The following is a 23,530-nucleotide window of genomic DNA, read 5'->3' as shown; positions in this document are numbered from 1 at the left end:
GCAATCCCAGAAATTTGATTTGTGATTTCCACCACAATTTGCACATTTAAATTGGGTGACTTCTTTCACGGGACAATTGTCCTTGTCGTGAGAAGAATCCCCGCAAACCATGCATTTTGGAACCATGGCGCAATGATCAGTACCGTGACCGAATGCCTGGCAACGCCGGCACTGGGTCAGATTCTGGCCATTACCGCCATGTTTCTTAAAATGCTCCCACTTTACCCGTACATGGAACAAAAACTGTACTTTGTCCAAAAGTTTCAAATTGTTGACTTCATTTCTGTTGAAATGAATCAGATAAAATTGTGAAGTCAAACCAAAGCGAGAAATATTCCCGTTTGATTTTTTCTTCATTGGTATTACTTGGGATGGGGCAAAGCCAAGCAACACCTTAAGTTCGTTTTTGATCTCATCCACCGACAAGTCGTTGGAGAGACCTTTCAGGACCGCCTTGAATGGCCGAGCATTCTTGGTCTCATACGTGTAGAAATTGTGTTTGTGGTTTTTCAAATAACCAACAAAAGTTTGGTGATCTTGTAAAGATTCCGTCAACAAGCGACATTCTCCTCTTCGACCAAGCTGGAACGAAACTTTCAAATTGCAAGTTTCCTTGCAATTCTTCAGTTGCGTTCGAAAGCTGGCCAAATCGGAGACGGAAGTCACTACAATTGGCGGAGCCTTTACTCGTTTCTCGACGGCAGAAGGCTCAGTACGAGGAGAAGGTTCCTTGTCATCAGTTTCGGATAAAACACCGAAACTGTTTGTCAATGGAATTGGAGGATTGACCTCACATTCAGAATCAGAATCAGACCTCAGAAGAGGCTGTTTTCTTTTTCTGTTTCCGTTAGCCGGTTTAGCGTTCAAACGCTTCACCGACGTAACGACCAAATCTTCAGAAGATTTGCGTTTACCTTTGTTTTGACGCATTTTGCAAGCAAAGTTCTCTTAAAAAGATGGCTTCGTTTGTAAAATGCAACAAAATTTCAGGCGGGGTTAGTCTTGAAAAGACTGTTTAGAATTTTGGAAAATAACTCAGGTAGTCTTTAAAAAGACTGTGAATTTTGTTTTGAAATAACTCTGAGCTTAGGTAGTAAAAAATACCGCAGCTCTAGTGTCCGTTCACCACGAAGGTTCGCAAGACACTGAACCTACTCCGGTGGAATCGCTGGCGGCGGTTGGACTCGCAATCCGAAGGTCGTCAGTTCAAACACTGGGGTGGAAGGTTCCTTGGAGTAAAAAAGGTTTGGGTGCTCTCCCCATTCAAACCTTCGGACTCCTAGGTGCGAGCAGAAACTTGCAATAGAGACCACAAAAGACCCGGGGGTCGTTAATGTGGATGGTTTGATTGATTTTGTTTTTGATTGCGTCGAAAAACTCACTTTGTTATTTTCAAAAAATCATATCTCGGAGACGTTCGGTTTGACATCGCCAATTTTTCGAATTGTTATGTGAAATTTTCCGAGGAATCCGATGAAAATATTTTCAGGCATAGGCTCTTTGGTCCAGACACGGTCAAAACGCCATTTTAAGTTTTCATACGACTTTTTCAAATGTTAAGCTAGACTTTTGAAATTTCTTACTTTTTTTTTAAATAGCCAAACAAATCACCTTTCTTTTGGTCTAAGACAGCTTAAATCGGATGAAATGACGCGGAGATATGATTTTTGAAAAAAGAGCTTTTTGCAAAAAAAGACGAAAATTGCCATTTTTCGAACCACCCTAGCACGATGTAGGTGACCCTAATGGTCAAACAAAAAAATACAGATCTAATTAGTTTGGCCAAGGAACCCCCAGAAAAATTTTCCGGTTTAGGTTCTTTTCAAATGGAATTGCTGTATACAGGGATGGACAGAAAGAATATCGAAAGAGAACGCGTGACTTTTCTCTCTTTCGCGAGTTATCGGTTAGATAAAAGTTCAAACGATGAGCTACGGGGTTCTGGAGATCGCACTTCAATCTCACTAATTCATATCAAGATTTTAGTTGACTGCCTATAATTATTCATAAGGTGTGTGAATTTTCATGATTTCGCGGGGATTGTAAAATTCTCAAAATTAGAGAATTTTCGTGAAATTAAACTTTTTTTCATTTATTGGTTGTCTGCCTGTGTGGATCAATCGGACCGCGCACTGGACTCACAATCCAGAGGTTGCCGGTTCGAATCCCGGGGCGGACGCAAAAAATTCTAAGTGTAAATATAGGTATTCGGTGCCCTCTCCCCGTGCCCATACCTTCACACTTAGGAGACCCGGGAGGCGGAGTCTTGTCGCAAAAAGAACGATACACGCCTGTGGATCCGTTGACGAAACCGCAAGGTTTAAGAGGGCCACATTATAAGGTGTTACGTCGATTCCGTTTTTTTTCCGGTTGTTAATGTCAACATTCAGCAAACATTACATCCGAAAAACCAACCATTCAAAGTCTTTTGATCATCCACGCTCCATACAAAAAAGATTTTTTTTTTGTTTGGACAATTGTCCACGTGGTTTATGGATGGTCCCTTGGTGTCACGTTAAAAAACGAAAAAAAAAGGTTTTTTAATTGATCGAGGAAAATCGTAACATAAGGGATAACAAGTACTTCCTGTAATTTTAACATCAGATTTTCAAGGCGAATTTCACATTTTTCACGTTCTGTGAAATTTGCGTGCGATTCGATGTTATAATCGTAAAATTCATTGGAAAATCATTAGTTTAGGAGTGAAAAAATAGTGCTTTTTAGGTGACACTGAGAAAATGTCACCTAATCTCAAATATTTTTTGAAATGGCGCATTTCCTTCATAATACATCCAACGAAAAAACTGATCATTTCCGAAAAAAATCTAAAAATGTCAAATGTAATTTTGCAACCTAAAACTATTTTTTTAACAATACTTTTTTTTTCAAAAAAAATCATATCTCCTCTCTTCATCATATCATATCATATTATGCACCTTCCTAAACTTTAGTGCAAAACATACCATTAAAAAAAGAATATAAAATAGTATTTTATCAATTTACGTTTATGCTCATGAAAATCAAATAAAAATTTGAGAAATTATTTTAGTTGACTTATTTTTTTCTGAAAAACGCACAATTCAAATGAATTTAAATAAAAAATTCTTATCTTTAAGGTCATTAACTTATTTGTGGTTCAAAATTCTTAATTTGTAAAAAGCTTTAAAATTGCAATTTGATAGATTATAAACACATTATAAAACGCATTAAAAATAGTTTACAGGTCTTTCAACAAGTATAAAAAATAGTCAATAATATTTTTTGTCCACTTTATGAAAAAAACTTTTGAAGGGGAAAAAAATTAAAAAATGCAAAGGTCTTATCAGAAGAAGATTGAAATTTTAGAAAAAGATTTAGAAATCTAACAAAAAAGATGGGAAATAATCCACACCGTGAATATAAGTTGACTATTGTTTCATCTACTTTTCAAAAAATTAGAATCAATCTAAAATCACGCTGCACACAATTTTACAATGGTGTTTTTCAACAAAGCTTCTCAAATCAGGTTGATCCAAACATTTCAATGTTGTATAAAATCAGATTGAATGAGTTTTAAGACATTTTTTTTTTTATTTTCAATTTTTAACCAACTTTCTTCCACCAAAGTGTACCAACTTTCCGCTTCCGGGGAGCACAAAACATGACAAGCACGTGTGTGTGTGTGTGTGTATGTTTACCCATGGAAAATAATACAATACCCTAGGAGAGAAGCCGGGGAAAAAAAGAAAGTGCTTCTTTCCCTGCTCCGTCACACAGCTTCCAGGCAATAAAAGAAAGCATCTTGCATGCAAAAACGACACGACTGCCATTCCCATGGTTGGGCGGGTTTCCACTCGAGAGAGCCAGGAGGCACTTTCAGGGCAGAAGAAAAGTGAACGCTTCAACGCCCCCGCCAAGAGCAAATCACACGCACACACACACACACAAACAAGGGAGAGGGCTCAATTTGGAGTCATGTCGGAGACAGGCAACGGTATCAATTCCTGCAGCATTTTGCTTATTCGTGATGTAATGCGATGAGCATCTGTTTATACTAAATCAGTGTGTAAGTACAAGAGGGGGAATCAACGATGCCGTGTGAATGGCTGATTTTGATTTTCGCAAGGGCACTGAAGTCACGTTTTACTCTCAATTTAATAAGTACATGTTTAATTAATACCCTGAATCATCTTAATCAAAGATCAAGATTACTAGAAGTTATTCTAATGTAGATTTTCAATTTAAGCTAATGAAGCCACATCAGAAAAATCGACTGCTTATCTGTGTTTATCTTTAAATTATATGATTAATTTTAATTTTCACATAATTCCTTTTGCATTAAAGCTTATCTGGAGCGTTTGGTACGGTATGTCCACGCATCCAGTCCAGTACTTGGCCACCGCTAATCGTTAACATTTGCCTCTTTAGACTTTCATATTTGTAACCTTCTTTTTTGCTTGTTTTTACATTTTACTCTATAAAATGGAACCAAAATATTATAATTTTCCGAAAAATACGTAAAAGCATAGTCTGGGGCATTAAACAAGATCAGGCCCACCGAGGGATGGAAACAGGTTCTAGAAGGTTCAAAATGTAATAACAATGTTCCTTTTTTGCTTCCAAAAAATCAAATTTTATTTGTCTTATAATATCTTTTAAATACCTTTCTAAAAATGTATAACATGGCAATTTTTATATAGAGACTTATGGGACCCCAAGACGGATCGAATGAGACCAAAACGGTCAACGTCCGTGAAGTAAATCCGGAGATAATCGAGTTTCTTGAAACATCAAATTCGAGTTTCGCGACCCTATTTTAGTAAGATTTGAATAGTTGACTACATATTAAATTTCAAAATTGTTTCATTGCCATTTTGATCGCCATCATGGATAAAAAAATCCTGAATAACTTTAGCGTGATTAAGGCTCGACAATCAAAAATAAGACAACGATAACAACATATTTTTCTCGATTTGATTATCCAAAGTTCCGATTATTCGAAGTGAAATTTTTCCGAGGCCTTCCGATAATCGAGTCTGAACTGTTCGGTAGGTAATCGAAAGACCTTTCCAATTAGTCCAAAATATTGAAGATCTGGCAACCCTGTCTCAAGCTATGACCACTTAAGTGATATTTATGTACTTTTTTGATGCCGGATCTCACTTAAATGTATGTAAACTATGTCCGGATCCATTATCCAACCCATCGTTAGATAGGTCATCAAAAGACCTTTCCAATGAGTCCAATACATTGAAGATCTGGCAACGCTCAGTCTCAAGTTATGACCGCTTATGTGACATTTGTGTACAAGCCTTACCTGACAAACTTCGTTCTGCCTTTTTTTCGTTTGTTGACGTTTTTGACATTTTTGCTTATTCAGCCTCCTGTGATCAAAACTTGATTTTAATCTTTCCCATACAATCTGCAAATTTTCCGGAATCGGTTCCAGAGTGGCCAAAGTTGTAACTTTTTGGCGTAAGAACCACTAGCGTGCACAGGGTGGGGCAACATGGAGCAACTGCCCCACCATCCTCAGAAATTTGTTCTAATTTTAGTCAGGGGGCGTCCACAAACAACGAAATTTTCAAAACGTCCATATAATTGCCCCACCTTCCTCGAGGAGCTGGGCACGCTACTGGTAAGAACCTTCCTTGGACTCACGAACTTACCATACGAACGCAACGCAACAAAGAGCACCTCGATCGGACGTTTCGTGTTGAATTGATTCGCGTCCGAACAAAACCGTCGAAATTTTGTAGAAGATATATAGATAGAAGATAGAAGATATATAGAATTTGTGTCCAAACCCATCACATCACCAAATGTTGGTAAAAAGTGAGGAAGGCAACAACCACATAGGTGAATTAAGTTAGTTTTTATTTAAACTTTTTTTTTCTAAGGTGTAACCTAAATTTCCAATGGTCCTGAAATTCAAAATTTGTAAAAACGCCCAAAAGTGTTTTAATATTATTTATTTTTTTCAATTAATGCATGTTTACTCCCAAAACTGGCAGCGCTAGTCCGAGAGAATGATTGTTTCGAGTCGAGAGAATAGTGGTACCATTCACGGACGCAGAGAACACAGCTCGAGATGGGCAATAGAACTATTCTCTCGAGATTCATTTGCAAAAAAAGTTCATCCGTCAAACAAAAAACCAAAAGTGTCGACAACGGGAATCGATCCAGAGACCTTTGACAAACCAATCCAATGACTTAGCTGCCTCGGCCACCACAGTTTGGTGACCAAGGAGAAGTCAGAAGTCGATGTATGACACTTGTTGGAGATTTATTGATTCAACTAACGAATGAACTCATTTGTTATGATGGTGTGAGTTGGTACCATTATTCTATCGATTTTGGCACTGAGCCCTCAATAAATTTTGAGAGAACGATTATCTCGACTCTGAATTTTGGGTGTAGCTATATTTTGATTCTACTAATTTTCCTTAGAAAATGGAGAAAGGAAGAAGATATAAACTTCAAATAAAATTGCGTTGACTGATTTAAGTCACACAGAAAAAAAGTGTTTTAAAAGGTCTCTTTTTTTGCGTAATTTTTTACCTTTAAAAATGTGTAAAATTGTGGACCTGATGTAATATTACACATTTTTTTTACACAAAATATGTCAGCATTCCCTGGTGAATACTATCATATTTCATTAAAAAAAAAACACGCCTCATTTAGGAGATTTTTTGATTTTTATGTTTAAAAATCAGTCAGTGCTGCATAAAGGCTCACGAAAAATGCAAGATGGTGCAACTTTCCCAAAGGACTAGAAAAATAATTTACTAAAAGGCGTCATCCATAAAGTGTGTCTCGCAAAAATCCTCCGAATTTTTCCTTTGGGTGTATGTCACACTTTGTCACACATGGTTGAACCCCCCTTCAAAAAGTACGTCACATATTACCAGATCCCTCCCCTCCCTTGTTTTCGATGGGATTTTTTTATAGTTTTTATATCTTTAAACTCTCATAATTTTGGTATTTTGGCAATTAAGTTAAATTATTTTCATTATTATATTTTAGAACAATCTTTGCGATATAAAAAAACAGTTTTGTATCTTTTAAAAATAAGAAGACCTGGTATATTCAAGTATTAAAAAATCTTGAAAACTGTTTTTCACAGCATTGAATCTAATAAATTCAAACCATTTATGGCAGTTTTCTTATGAATACCCTGCTTTCAAAGCATTTATTTTTATCAAGTATGCAAATTCTCGCAAAATATTGAAATTCCAGCTGAAAAAAAATGTGACTATATAATAAATTATAATGTGATATCGTCAACAGGGGTGACATTGGGTCTGGGGGTGAGCTTGGTTCATACAAAAATGCAGAAATTTGTATGACGCAATCTCACCCCCCAGACCCCCCCTGATGGCGGTACTTCTAAATAATAGTAAGCAAACTATTTTAGAAAAGAGGATTTAATTTAATTGTGTATATTTTGAATTGATATTATGCAATCATAAGAAAACCTAGCGTAACGTTACAATCTCGCTAACCCCCTCCCCCCTCCCCCCTTCGTCACATCTTGTCACACCTTCGGTAATCCCCCCTCTCCCCCTTAGAGCGTACGTACTTCATGGATGACGCCAAAGCGACTTTATAAATTCAAATATTTCGCTTGATTTTTGTCCGTTTGTCTATGATAACAAATATTAGGCATTTCATTTACAAATTCAAGTCGAATTTTTAAATATTGGAGCAGATAACAATAAGGAGTACAGAATAAAAGATAGTTATACGCATCAAAGAATGGTGACAGTTATTTTTTTGTCAAAAAATGTGTAATATTACATCAGGAACTGGATAATTTTTTATAGGTTCACAATTTTACTCATTTTTTAAGGTAAAATTACGCAAAGAGAGGTTATATTCAATCAACCAAATTTTCAACCTTCCAAAATCCTTTTTTTCTGAGTAAGGCTGCTGCTAAAAGATACAATAAAACAAAATAAAAATTGATAACTTAAAAAAAAAAGACGTTTGAACGGAAATCCAATCCAAATCCAAGGATTGCCTTGGCGTTCTCGATTGGTCAAAATTATCCCATAGCTTCCCTCGAACAGACAGTAATAACTAAATTCATGCCATTTCAATAACAAATACTGTTAAAATAACAAAAACTGTTATGGAATATTCTTACAAAATCCATTTTTGCATAAGAGTTCAATAACAGTTTATGTTATCATAACAAAATTTGTTATTGGGTTGATATTGGTTGAAAGCCAAAACAACTTTGGAATAACATTTTTTGTTATGGAAGAATACCGCCAACTGTTATTGGGATGATCGGATTAGTTGTTAAAATAACAAAAAATAATAACAAAGATTTGTTCGAAGAATAACTTAAAATGTTATTAGTCTGTTATTACAATAACAATCCAATAACAAAAAAAAACGACGAATAACAATTCTTGTTATAAATAACATAAAATATTATTGGCAAGTCGTCATAACTCGAGGAGTTTACAACAAGATGCAAATAAACAAGCCAAGATAGTTCGAAGTTGTCGCAACCAACTCACTTTCCGCCCGGGGCCTAGTATTTTCTAATATCAAAAAATGTTATTCCCAAGTTATTTCCGTCTGTTTGGGCCATCCACCCCGGGATTCGAACTGACGACCTTTGGATTGTGAGTCCAACTGCCTGCCAGCGACTCCATCGATGCAGGACCCAGGGAGACGACTCCTACACCTGGACTGAGCTGTCGACCTAACCTTTTAGGTTAGACCGGGCCAACATTTACTTCCCCATCTGACGGAAGGCGTGATCAGATAAATCACGTCTCGAAAAATGCCACCGGGACCGTCTGGGATCGAACCCAGGCCGACTGGGTGAGAGGCAACCACGCTTACCCACCCACCCATCACATATTCTCAATAAATTGATTGAGTTTTATCTTTTGGATATTTATGAAGTTATTTTAGAATTTTATCATAAGCTTTATGATTTTTTTTTAATCAAGTAGAGCAAAGAATTTGCCAAATAAAAATGTATTCCTCTTTTTTGGCACTAAACAAGCACAATTCAATAGTCTCGAGTCAATTTATTCAAAACAAACAGCGAATCCCATAAAAAAGGGAATCTTGCTTTTAAATTTTTATTTTCAAAAAAAACTTGCTAAGCAAACTCTTTCAAAAACAGTCTCATTCGTATCTCATAATTTCACATGAGCCAACCAAAAACAATATTGGCGCACAGCTCAAACTTTTTACGTAACTTTGGTGCCATCTCATTACACCCGCGAACAACACACAACTCACACTGTCTGTCCGTCTGTCATCACCTCCAGGCAATGACCCTTGTCCAGCGGCAGATAAAACTGTTTCCAACGCAATCCCACTCACTCTCTCCCTCGCTCACCGTCGGAAATCAACTTCTAAAATTAACACGATTTTCCACTCTCTAACTTTGGGGTTTGGTCGTAAAGTGATCAAAAGTTTCGCACTTGGCGCCCATTTCGGAGGCCGTTCGCGCGAATGATTTTTTTTTTTTTTTGAAAATTTCAAACTCAACAGATTAGCCCAGCCTCCCACGCGGCCGGCCAAAAACTTGATAATTTCATTCAATTTCCGATCCGACACCGCTGGGAGAAAACCCTCGAGGGAAATTATCTTTCCAGAAGTGGTTTTTATCTTATCAGAAGCACTTAGCCGGTCATTGACGGAGGAGGAGCAGCACTTTCAGGCGTGATTTCTCGCTTAAAACTGAATTGATTGCATACTTTGGGGCGCAATCAATTTGGCGAAAGATCAAATTTTGACCACTCAAGAGGCCGTTTTGAGTTTGGAGAGGTATTCCGCGAGGTTGAAAGTATCAGGAAAGAATCTCCCAACTGGGAGTGCAATAATGCTGGCGGGGAAAACTTTCGCCCACGTGTATCCTTTTTTCCAGCTCGATGAGGGGGAAATTGTACGTGTGCGTTGAATTTCAACTTTGTTCCCTTATCGGCTATCGAATGGCAATTAAAAGTTGGACCCGGTGGAATAATTGAAACACTTTTCTTTTACGAGGAGGAGCGAATAAAAACTTTTCTCTTTAGAAAATATCTACTTTCCCATCGATAAAACCATTTTTCTGGCTTAATCGAGGAGAAGCAAACCCCCAAGTTGTATCATTTTAATCTGCAGAAAGGGAGTAGATTACAGCAAATGGCACGGCAACCAACAAAAATAAATCCCATGAAACCTTTCCGAGCAAGATATTTTCGGTCGATTAAATCCACTTTCCGTGGGAGCAGCAACGCGCAATCGACATCTAATCTTTCACTCACGTGCTGACAGGTGTGTATGTGCACGTGTGTGTGCAGATAAGTTTCGCAGAGGGCGGTTTGGCAGCGAAGACGAATTCAACGGGCTTACTGGATTTACCGGTGTCTCTTGAGCAAATCCAGTCTTTACGAACCCTGCCTCGGTAGGGATACCGTGTCGAAAAAATCATCTTTCTAAAAAAACGTATCTGTTTGCCCAGTCATAAAAATAGCACATCCTTTGAAGATGGGAAACAAAATTATACAAACAGAGAAATTTTAAGGCCATCCCCATGCCAAACCCAGCCAAGGAAAGGCAAATATCCGACATTTATAGCTGGATTACACCATGTTTTGGGTTGTTGAACGAGCAAGCATAGATTTTCCTCTAGAAAGAAGGGTCGGCTTTACTTCCGATTGCACCGGTTTCGATTTCGGAAGCCTCGACCAAAAGTGTCGGGAAGGATCGTTTTTGAAACCGAATGTTTTATTAGGATACTTGTTTTGCATGACTGTAGTTTTTTGTGATTTTGTATCAGTTTATTAGGCTTCGTCCATAAAAAAAGAAAAACGAAGTTTTAGTGTAACCATATTATATGTGTATGGCTAAATGAGTGCCTTATTAATTAATTAATCAATTAATATAAATATTCAACAAGTTAAAAAAATGTATGTTTAAAATGGAATTATAAAATATTTTGATGTAATTTCACTAGCTGAATGAATACTTAAAGTATTTTATGAGGTTAAAAAAAATGGTTGTGCAAATAGATGAACAGTTGCACACTTAGTAATCGCTAAGAAATTTCTAGCATTAAAAGTTATATTCGGCATACAGTCCAGACTCGATTATCCGAAGCCCCGATTATCCGAAGTTCGATTATCCGAAGGGTTGTATAGGACTACGGATATTCGAATCACGGACCAATTTTTTTCGTTTTTTTTTCTTTTTCTTGTTTTAAACGTCAAATTTGAGTTCTGCGACCACATTTTAGTCAAATTTGAAAAGTTGATTGCTTATTAATTAATAAAATGCAGTTGTTTCAATATTTCGTCACCACCATATCGGCCGCCATCTTGGATTAAAAAAATGTAAATCACTTTAGCGTAGTTTAAGCTCAACAATCAAAAATAAGAAAGCGAAAAAACAATTTTTCGTGATTCGATTATCCGAAATGATTTTTTTCCGAGGCCTTCGAATAATCGAGTGTGGACCCAAGTAACATTTTTTTCCAGGAGTTCTACAAGAGCTCTTCAAGATAGCAGTTTGGACCGCAGTAGGATAAAACTCTCTTCAAGTACTCTTCCAAACTCCTGAAGAAGTGCAGTCAACTGTAGTCTTGATTCTCCCCAGTTGGCGGCAGTGACTTGAAGATTATTTGTAAAATATGTTTTATATTAAACATGAAATTCTAAACTTATGTTAAAGTCCAGACTGGTACAATTTTATTTGTTGTTGTTGTTTTTTTTTTACATTTTGAAATGATTTTTTTAAGCTTTGCTAGTCATAAAAATATTTATATTCGTACGATGCTTATTAAAATTGAATCACATTGAATTTAAAATTGTGGTTTATTAAAAATCCAAAGCACAAAAAAACAATTTCAACGTTTTTTTTTCTTTTTTTCAAATAGCTACGGTTTTGAGCACATCTGTGATTTTAATACTTGAAAAGTAAACAAATACAATGAAAACATCGAGTTTATGGCTGTTTCAAATATATTTTTCCCATTTCCCGGGAAATTCAAAACCCGACTTCCCAGATGCGGGCAACGGGTATCAAAATTTCAATAAAAGTGTTTTAAATTTACAAAAAATAGAAGAAAAACCAAGGTTTATTGCCCAAAAATCAAAACAAAACAAGCAAATAGCTTGATGAATCAAAACAAGCCGTAAAAATTGACAGCTTTAAAAATAACATAAAGGAAAAGAAGAATCAGCTAATCGTCGTATGTTATTTTGACAGTCGTTTATGTTTAGGCTAAGTGATTTTTCAAGCTTGAAAAAGCAACTTTCAAGGGGTTTATAATTCCAAAGTACCGTAAAACGTGGTGACTTTGACAGGTTCGCATTTTTCCGCAAAATAGTACAGTAAACAGGTACAATTAATATACTTACGGAATGGCTTAGAATCATACTGACTGTGGTAGAGAAGTGTTTAAAGTACCTCAAGAAGAACTTTTCATAAAATTTTGTAAAGTTTTAAAAGTTAGTTAACTATCGTTAAGAAAATGTTGATAAAAGTCATTATTTTAAACTTCTCAAAGTGTCACGGTTTTCTCAATGAATTAATCAGAAAACGGAATGCATTTTCGGATTCCTTGGACAATTTTTCACTAGGAGAAGGTTGAATATGTTTGTAAATAATAAATAATATGTGTTTTTGAAACACAATTAAGAAAAAATCTCCAAATTTATAAGCAATTTCAGTTGAAAAATTTTATGTTAAATGTGAAAACTTTTGATTCGGGCTTCGAATTCAGTATAAAATGCAATGTAAATCGATAATTTTATAAGCAAAACCAGTTTTAACAAATTTCAGTCAAAATTCCGACTTTTAACCAATTTTACCTAAAATCTATATGAATTTGTTAAAAAGCTTATAAACTTAGTTAACTGAATATAAACATTGATTATTTTTTTTCTTAAAAACTATATCAGCTACTTAAGTGATGATACATTTAAAGTACAAATAGAGTTTGAACATCTTAAATATGATTTTAACAAGAAAAACTATGACTATCAAAGTCACCCCGGAATTGAAACTAAGATTTTTTTTCCATCCCTGTTTGTGATACTCGAAAAATATTAAATATAATGCTGGTTACTTACAATATTTTGAATTGTATAAGGCTGGTACAAATTTTCTTTAAAGTTTTTGTCTCCGTTCCCCCTTCAATAATCATCAGGGAGCAAAACATTTTTTTTTTTTTCAAAAAAAAACTTCAAAATTTGAATGGAAATTTCAGTACAATCAGCTGAAATTAATTTAAAAAAAAACGTTTCCCTGCGTTTAGAATCCCTTTAAGTATGTTTGAGTTGTTTTAAAAATCTCTTGAAATTTTCAATGTTAAAGTTATTTTTTTCGCTAAAATTTTGATTTTCGTCAAATCTGTCATTTTTTCAAAAATTGATTGCAAAACAACTGAACTAGTGTAAAATGCATTTTAAAACACCTTTTCCATGCAAATGCTGAAACTATGGCTTGTAATTTCAATATTTAGATTTTTTTTTTTGATACCTCCCCCTCGACCCCAGCTAGAGCCGAGGGACAAAAAGTTTGAAAAATATTTACATCGGCCTAATCTTGTGATATTTAGAAAAAATATTTATATTGTTTAAATTTTACACAGATTTGAGTATGCAACATTCAGGAAGAAGTAGAAATCTGCAGCAACGTTCATTTATTGAAATTAATTTCATTCTATTTTTTCCGTTAAAAGAACAATACTGGAGGTTTTTTTTAAGGGTCCAATAATCCAAATTTCCAGTTTTTGCTTTTAGGGTGTTTTTGAATCCGTCTTGAGTCATAGTCCCTGAAACATCCAAAAAGCTAAAACTGAAAATTTGGTTGATTGGTCCTTTAAAAAAAACTTCAGATTAGAGTGTCGAACGTCTTGCATTATCGTACCCAATACTGAAACCGTTTCTTTTATACAGCAATATATTTTGAATCTTGGGCTATACGAAGTCAATTTTCATTTTCAATATCACTGAGAAAAGGCTTCCTCGAACCCGATTCATTCGAAATAACTTAATTTTAATGCAATGCAGTATTCTGACGTTCATTTAAACTTCAAGCATGAAAAAATCGATAAATTCTTAAAAAGCCATGAGTTTCCTCTAAAATATATGAGCATTATACACAAATTAGGAGCCGCCTGGCTCATAGAGTCCAGACTCGATTATCCGAAGGCCTCGGAACAATTTCACTTCGGATAATCGAATCTCGATAAAAAAAATGTTTTCCTCGTCTTATTTTTGATGGTCAAGCTTAAGTATGACCCATGAACTACGCTAAAGCAATTTTGAATGTTTGAATCCAAGATGACGGCCAAAATGGCAAAGTTTAATTATTGAAAAAAAATCATTTTTTTTTTATTTTATAGGCAATCAATCATAGAGCATTTCCATGTCAAATAGGGAATCGGTTGTACCCGACCCTCTCCGATTTCAATGAAACTTTGTAGACATGTTATCCTAGGCATATATAAGCCATTTTTGTGTAAATGGAGCCAGTTACACTCGATAATGACATTTGAGAAGGGCATAAGTGTTTTAAAAATTTTTGTATTTCGTAATTTAAATATTGCTATATCTCGAAGCCGTTGCATCGTATCAAAAAGTGGTCATAGACAAGCTTGTAGGAAATTTGACGGGCTTTCCGAAAAAAATACACTGAAAGAAAAAAAACACTCCACTTTAATGAGATTTTTTGATTTTTAAGTTTAAAAGTCAAATTTGAAGGTGAGCCCACGATTTTTTTTCGTTCAATTTTTTTTGTGAAAATAACCTAATATGTTACCAAAAGACTCACGAAAAATACAGGATGGAGCAACTCACCTAAAAAAATACAAAAATCTTTTACTAAAACTGTTTTTTTGAAAAGTGCTCTAAACGTCAAAATTTTCAAAATCCGAGTACAGGAATCGATTTTCCAGACAATTTTACATAAAAGTCTTCATATTGAGCATTGTCCTTAGTCCAATTCTTGTGAAGTTACAGCGGTTTTAAAAATAAAAATGTTGAAAATATAGGTTTTTTGATGGTTTTTGGCAATTTCTAAACGACAGACTTGATTTTTCAGTCGCGAAAATATTTTTACCGGAAAGCTCGTCCAATTTACCATAAGTTTGTCTTTGACCACATTTCAATTGGATGTATGGGCTTACAGATATAAGCTAATAACATTGCTCATAACTGAAAACATAACTGAAAAAATAATATTTTTTCAGTGTAGTATAGTAACCTGGATAGTAAATTAGCTTATATCTGTAAGCCTAAGCCCATACATCCAATTGAAATGTGGTCTAAGACAAACTTATGGGAAATTGGACGAGCTTTCCGGTAAAAATATTTTCGAGACTGAAAAATTAAGTCTGTCATATACTGCCGCTCTAATCTAGTCCGTCCCATATGTATTTTTGTCAAAATTGAGATAAACTTGACAAAAGTATTAATTTTACATGTACTTTTAGCCTATTGAATAAAAAAGTAGTGTTTGTTCTAAAAAATCCAAAATAAATATGACTTTCGTGCTGTCCCATATGCAAAATAAAGGCAAGTCAGTTCCTCATATCGAAATGTCTCGCAAATCGTTTAAATGGCTGCGAAATTATTTGAAATCTACAGAGTATGTTTTTAATAATACGTTTAACTTGAAATTATCATTAATTGTTCATTTCTGAAGAAATAGTTGAACATTTAAAAACAAGATACTCAAAACCTTTAGTGACTTTTTTCTTTTGAAATGTACAACTACGGAAAGAAAATATAAAATACATACCGTTATTAACCATAAAATTAGTTATATTTTTTCTTGAATGAATAAGTTTGATCCTGGTTCTGGGAGAGACTCCACCAACGATAAGCGTAGTTTTTTAAATTATTTTCAAGGGCTTAGCAGTTGAGAATTTGACTCTGTAATATAATTCCAATTTCTTGGTGTCGTTGCAGATCACATTTTCATATCCAGGAACTTTATTTAATACATTTTTTAAAGCAAATAAATCTGAAATAAACATTTTTTTAATAATTATTTACTTAGAAAACTACCAAAACAAACCTGGAAATGACAGTTGAACCAGGTTGTAACTGTGTTGTAAATGTTCAAGCCTACCTTGATATCATAACTGACTTGCCTTTATTTATGGACAAATAAAGTCAAGTTGGTCTCTTGCTGTAAATTTCTCAAATTTACCTCCAAAATGTGATTTTTTTAAATCATTTATGGTACTTGCGTTTTTAAGACTGATATTGAAATAACAGTATAAATAATTATATACAAATATTTAGATTAGAACGGGAAAAATGGTGAAACTTTTTTTGGGTTTCTCACAGCGTTATCTCAGCACTCACTTTTTACATATGGGACGGCCCAGATTAGAGCGGCAGTATAGAAATTGCCAAAAACCATCAAAAAACCTATTTTTACAACATGTTTATTTTTAAAACCGCTGTAACTTTACAAGGATTGGACTAAGGACAATGGTCAATATGGATACTTTTATGTAAAATTGTCTGGAGAATCGATACCTGCACTCGGATTTTGAAAATTTTGACGTTTAGAGCACTTTTCAAAAAAAAACAGTTTCAGTAAATGATTTTTGTTTTTTTTTTAGGTGAGTTGCTCCATCCTGCATTTTTCGCGAGTCTTTTTGTAACACCTTATGCTATTTTCACAAAAATTTTGAACGAAAAAAATCGTGGGCTCACCTTCAAATTTGTCTTTTAAACTTTAAAATCAAAAAATCTCATAAAAGTAGAGTGTTTTTTTTCTTTCAGTGTATTTTTTTCGGAAAGCCCGTCAAATTTCCTTCAAGTTTGTCTTTGACCACTTTTTGATACGATGCAACGGCTTCGAGATATAGCAATATTTAAATTACGAAATATAAATATATTTAAAACACTAACGCCTTTCTCATGTGTTATTATCGAGTGTAACTGGCTCCATATACACAAAAATGGCTTATATAAGCCTAGGATAACATGTCTACAAAGTTTCATTGAAATCGGAGAGGGTCGAGAAAAAAGTACCTAAAAAATTACTGTTTTGGGCTGGAATTGCTCCATACAAATTTGACTGAAATGGGGTCGCAGAACACAAATTTTAAATTTAAAACCAAAAAATGAAAGAAAAAATCGTGATTCGATTATCCGAATTCTTATAAAGGCCTCGGATAAACGAACCTTGACTGTTTAACAAATAGTCTAACTTTTTTTACAACTTCAGGGTACCTAACCAAAATCCTTTAAAAGGAATTTTGAAAGGCGATGATTGATATCTTACCACATGTAGATATCTTTAATAAACATCCTCTCAAGCACTGTTTGCAATAAGTCTGTATTAAAGTTTTTTTCAATCCTTGAATTAAAATCATGTCTGCGGTGGAAGCGACAACATGCTATTACAATATTTAATTGAAATTCAACGTTCGATTGACCAGGGGGATCGTTTTTCATGAGCAAAGGTTCCGCTTTGTGCCAACCCTGTTGAAAATAAATCAATCAATTTCACCGGTCGACCGCCCACAACAAAGGACGAAACGGTGATTGAAATATGTTCCGATTTACATGACACAAACATGCTTTTTTTCCCACAACACTGACACAAAAAATCCATCAACTTTTCAATAACATGTCCCCTCTTTTTTCTATGTTTCTTTTTTTCGCCAGGGCCTGGTGATAGCGATGCTGGTGTCGTGCAACTGCAAGGTCCTGAAGCTGTACTCGGCCCCGCGCAGCCAAAAGTCCCGCCGGGGCACGTACCACAGCCTCAAGGACGGCGAGGGCGGCCGGTACGGGGTGCTCTCGGTGACGAACCCCAACTACGAGGACATTCCGCCGCCGGCCGTCTACCAGGCGTACTCGGAGGCCGTCCCGCCCAGTCCGAAGCTGATGTTGGTGGACGAAACGGACGACTCCTTCGTCCGGATGGCCTACTGCGAGCGGAACTTTGTCGAGCGGTGCGACGCCGTTGTTCCGTCGGCGCTGGACTGTGCCTTCAGCGGGGAACTGTCCACCTCGCTGGCCATCGACGAGATCCCGCGCAGCCCACTTCCGGCCTCGGTGTGAGGTCCCGGAATTTGTTGACCACCCCCCTCACCCCCAACCCCCCTTTCTTCGGCTAGCTTTTTCTGTGTGTAGTGACAATAACTGATGCACTGAGAAATCAAATCACATGGCGTCGGTAGCAGCGCGAATCCAGGCTGGAATTGGAAGCTAATACAATTGTGTACAATGTGTATATCACTAAACATATATCACTATTTAAAAAGAATATTTACCGTCACATAGAGGCAACCTAGGACATATCAGAAGACACGAACCTACTGTCCTACGCAGAGTGTGTATATCAGATGTATTGCATAAAGAGAAACGAAATAAAAAATCAATGTTTATAGAAAGCAAAAAAAAACAAACACAACTTCTTCAAAGTCTCCCAAAAATCCCCTGCGCACACACGCTCAAAAAGAAAATCGATTTTCCACCTTCTAAGCTTAAAGCGATCCCGAACAACTTCCTCCCCCTTCTCTTCGGTGTGTCAAAAAGGATGGATGGATGGATATGGCCACTAACGCACCAAACAAACGTGACTTGCATCTGATCCCTCGAATATGATCCCGGGTTGGCGTCGTCGTCGTCGAGTTTGTAAGCGGGATATAGTGGTTTGGCTTGTTTTCTGGTTTTAGGTCACCGTTGTTAGGCCTGGAACAAGGTCCCATTTTTTTTTTTGTTGTTAAGCGGATTAAGCTATGAAGTGGTGTTTTATTGTGATGGGTTTTTTTGGGGTTTTCGTTGCTTTTGACTTCTAGAAATTATTTCTAAATTCTGATTTTCTTTTTTATATTTTATGTTTCTCATTCTGGAGATACTCTAGTTTTTTTGTATTTTTTGCCATATTTTAAAATGTTTAAAAAATATTAAGAGAAGCAAAACATGTTCAATGTTTATCTTTTGATGTACATTTTTGCCCTTATACGTCCTTACATATATTTATCTAGTTTTTCTCCTGTTAACTTATTATATCTTGTGTTTAGTGTTTATTTTGACCCAGGGAGAAAGCCAAAATAAGAATAAAATTAAATTCAATGTTATTTTTTTGATATTGAAGAAAGATGGAATCAAAACTGTAATCGCTGATTCCGATCTATATTTTCCGGTATAAAACACTAAAAATAAAAGGTTTTTTGAACTCTATCACATTTATTTATTTTTTTCAAATCCACAATTTTATAAACTTTGCATTTTGGGTGTCATAGGGAGCCATTCAGGGCCGTGTACAAGGGGGGGGTTTTAGGGGTTTAACCCCCCCTGGCAAATTAAGTTAGTTACACCCCATGCGCCCCTCGGCCCGAAGGGCCGATTTTTTTTTAGCTATGTTGCTAAAATGCCAAAGAGATTTTTTTTTCAAATCGATATGAAAAATTTGACTGGAGGCGCCCTAATGACTAAAACATTTTTATGAAAATTATGAAAATTTAACTGGATGCGCCCCTAAAACTTATTTTTTTTTCAATACGAATATGCAATATAAAAATTTGACTGAAGGCGCCCCTACGACTTTAAAAAATCATGCAAATTCTCGATATGAAAAATTTGACTGGAGGAGCCCTAATGACTAAAACATTTTTATGAAAATTATGAAAATTTAACTGGAGGCGCCCCTAAAACTTAATTTTTTTTCAATACGAATATGCAATATAAAAATTTGACTGGAGACGCCCCTACGACTTAAAAATATCATGCAAATTCTCGATATGAAAAATTGAAAGCAGGCACCCTTACGACTTAAAAAAATCATACAAATTTTGTTATGAAAATTTGACTGGAGGCGCCCTTATGACTTAAAAAATCAAGCAAATTCTCGATACGAAAAATTTGACTGGAGCGCCCCTATGATTGAAACATTTTCATGAAAATTATGGAAACTTAACTGGAGGCGCCCCTAAGACTTAATTTTTTTTCAATACGAATATGCAATATAAAAAATTGACTGGAAGCGCCCCTACGACTTAAAAAAATCATGCAAATTCTCGATATGGAAAATCAAATAGAGGCGCCCCTACGACTTTAAAAACATCATACAAATTTTGTTATGAAAATTTGACTGAAGGCGCCCTTATGACTTAAACAATCATGCAAATTCTCGATATGAAAAATTTGACTGGAGGCGCCCCTATGACTAAAACATTTTTATGAAAATTATGAAAATTTAACTGGAGGCGCCCCTAAGACTTATTTTTTTTTTCAATACGAATATGCAATATAAAAATTTGACTGGAGGCGCCCCTACGACTTAAAAAATCATGCAAATTCTTGAAATGAAATATTGAATGGAGGCGCCCCTACGACATTAAAAAAATCATATTAATTTTATTATAATTGACTGGAGGCGCCCTAAGACCTATTTTATTTCAAGAATTTGCATGACCTAAGACTTATTTTTTTTTTCAATACGAATATGCAATATAAAAATTTGACTGGAGGCGCCCCTACGTCTTAAAAAAATCATGCAAATTCTCGGAATGAAATATTGAATGGAGGCGCCCCTACGACTTAAAAAAAAATCATATTAATTTTATTATAAAAATTGACTGGAGGCGCCCTTATGACTTGAAAAAAACATGAAAATTCTCGATATAAAAAATTTGACTGGAGGCGTCCCTATGACTACCACATTTTTATGAAAATTTAACTGGACGCGCCCCTAAGACTTAATTTTTTTCAATACGAATATGCAATATAAAAATTTGACTGGAGGCGCCTCTACGTCTTAAAAAAATCATGCAAATTCTCGAGATGAAATATTGAATGAGGCGCCCCTACGACTTAAAAAAATCATATTAACTTTTTTATAAAAATTGACTGGAGGCACCCTTATGACTTGAAAAAACATGAAAATTCTCGATATAAAAAAATTGACTTGAGGCGCCCCTATGACTACCACATTTTTATGAAAATTTAACTGAACGCGCCCCTTAGACTTAATTTCTTTCAATACGAATATGCAATATAAAAATTTGACTGGAGGCGCCCCTACGACTTTTAAAAAAATCATACAAATTTTGTTATGAAAATTTGACTGGAGGCGCCCTTATTACTTAAAAAAATCATGCAAATTCTCGATATGTAAAAAATTTGACTGAAGGCGCCCCTATGACTAAAACATTTTTATGAAAATTATGAAAATTTAACTGGAGGCGACCCTAAGACTTAATTTTTTTCAATACGAATATGCAATATAAAAAATTGACTGGAAGCGCCCTTACGACTTAAAAAAATCATGCAAATTCTCGATATGAAAAATTAAATATAGGCACCCCTACGACTTTAAAAAATCATGCAAATTTTGTTATGAAAATTTGACTGGAGGCACCCTTATGACTTAAAAAAATCTTGCAAATTATCGATATGAAAAATTTGACTGCAGGCGCCCGTATGACTAAAACCTTTTCATGAAAATTATGAAAATTTAATTGGAGGCGCCCCTAAGACTTAATTTTTTTCAGTACGAATATGCCATATAAAAATTTGACTGGAGGCGCCCCTACGACTTAAAAAAACATACAAATTTTATAATGAAAATTTGACTAGAGGCGCTCTTATGACTTAAAAAAATCATACCAATTCTTATATTGAAAATTTGACCTATGACTATGAATGAAACATTTTTATGAAAATTCTCAATATGAAAATTTAACTGGAGGCGCCCCTACGACCTAATTTTTTAAAACATATTCTCAACATTAAAGATTTGACTGGAGGTGCCCCTTAGAATTAAAAAAATCATGCGAATTCTTGATATGAAAAATTGACTGAAAGCGCCCCTATGAATTATTTTTTTTAAATACAAATTCCCAATGTAAAAATATGACTGAAGACGCCCCTACGACTTTAAAGGCATATGCTCGATATGGCAACTTGGATTGAGGCGCCCTTATGACTTAAAAAAATCATACAAATTCTTATTATGAAAATTTAACTGGTGCCGCCCCTACGACTTAATTTTTTTAAACAAATTCTCAATATTAAAAACTTGACAGGAGGCGACTTAAAAAATCATGAAAATTTTCGCTATGAAAAATTTAATGAATGCGTCCCTACGACTTTGAAAAAATCATACAATTTCTTATTATGAAAATATGACTGGAGGCGCCCTATGACTTAAACATTTTTATGAAAATTCTCGATATGAAAATTGAATTGAAGGCGCCCCTACGACCTAACAAAATCATGCAAATTCTCGATATGAAAAATTGATTGGAGGCTCCACTACGAATTTAAAAAAATCATACAAATTTTATTATGAAAATTTGACTGGAGGCGCCCTTATGACTTAAACAATCATGCAAATTCTCGATATGAAAAATTTGACTGGAGGCGTCCCTTTGACTTAAACATTTTTATGAAAATCATGAAAATTTAACTGGAGGCCTACGACTTAATTTTTTTTAAATAAAAGTTCACAATATAGAAACTTGACTGGAGGTGCCCTTTTAACTTAAAAATATCATGCAAATTCTTCATATGAAATATTGATTGGAGGCGCCCCTACGACATTAAAAAAAAATTAATTATATTTTAAAAAATGACTGGAGGCGCCCTTATGACTTGAAAAAACATGAAAATTCTCGATATTAAAATTTGGTTGTAGGCGCCTCTATGACAAAAACATTTTTAAGAAAATTCTTGATATGAAAATTGAATTGGAGGCGCCCCTACGACTTAAAAAAATCATGCAAATTCACGATATAAAAAATTGAATGGAGGCTCCCCTACGACTTCAAAAAAATCATACATTCTCGATATGAAAAATTTTACTGGAGGCGCCCCTATGACTAAAAATTTTTTATGAAAATTATGAAAATTTTACTGGAGGCGCCCCTACGATTTAATTTTTTCCAATTCAAATTCTCAATATAAAATTTTGACTGGAGACGCCCTAACGACTTAAAAAAATCAGGCCAACTTTCGATATGAAAAAATGAATGGAGGCGCTCTTTTGACTCAAAAAAAATCATACAAATTCTTATTATGAAAATGTGACCTATGATAATTATGAATGAAACATTTTTATGAAAATTCTCAATACGAAAATTTAACTGGAGGCGCCACTACGACCTAATTTTTTTTAAACATATTCTCAACATTAAAAATTTGACTGGAAGCGCCCCTACGACTTAAAAATATCATGCAAATTTTGGATATGAAAAATTGACTGGAAGCACCCCTATGAATTATTTTTTTTAAATATGTATTTAAAAAAAATAATGTTAATGTAAAAAATATGACTGAAGACGCCTCTACGACTTTAAAGGCATATTCTCGATATGGCAACTTGGATTGAGGCGCCCTTATGACTTAAAAAAATCATACAAATTCTTATTATGAAAATTCAACTTGTGACTTAAATTTTTTAGAACAAATTTTCAATACCAAAAATTTGACAGAAGGCGCCCCTACGACTTACAATCATGAAAATTTTCGCTATGAAAAATTTAATGGATGCGTGACTACGACTTTAAAAAAATCATACAATTTCTTATTATGAAAATTGACTGGAGGCGCCCCTA

The 23,530-nt window shown here is 34.9% G+C and overlaps 1 protein-coding gene across 1 annotated transcript in view; it reads left to right on the top strand.

Moving 5' to 3' along the window:
• LOC120413692 (latrophilin-like protein LAT-2) overlaps positions 1-18,370 on the top strand; it is a 151,306-nt gene extending 132,936 nt beyond the window's left edge. The window contains exon 9 of the mRNA XM_039574620.2: positions 17,631-18,370. Within this exon, the coding sequence (XP_039430554.1) occupies positions 17,631-18,029 (399 nt within the window). The 3' untranslated portion in view covers positions 18,030-18,370. The remainder of the gene's footprint in view (positions 1-17,630) is intronic.
• The last annotated feature ends 5,160 nt before the right edge of the window (positions 18,371-23,530 follow it).

Source organism: Culex pipiens, chromosome 3 (genome assembly GCF_016801865.2).
Source record: "Culex pipiens pallens isolate TS chromosome 3, TS_CPP_V2, whole genome shotgun sequence".
Taxonomy (NCBI): domain Eukaryota; kingdom Metazoa; phylum Arthropoda; class Insecta; order Diptera; family Culicidae; genus Culex; species Culex pipiens.
This window is presented reverse-complemented; position numbering and strand designations above follow the sequence as displayed.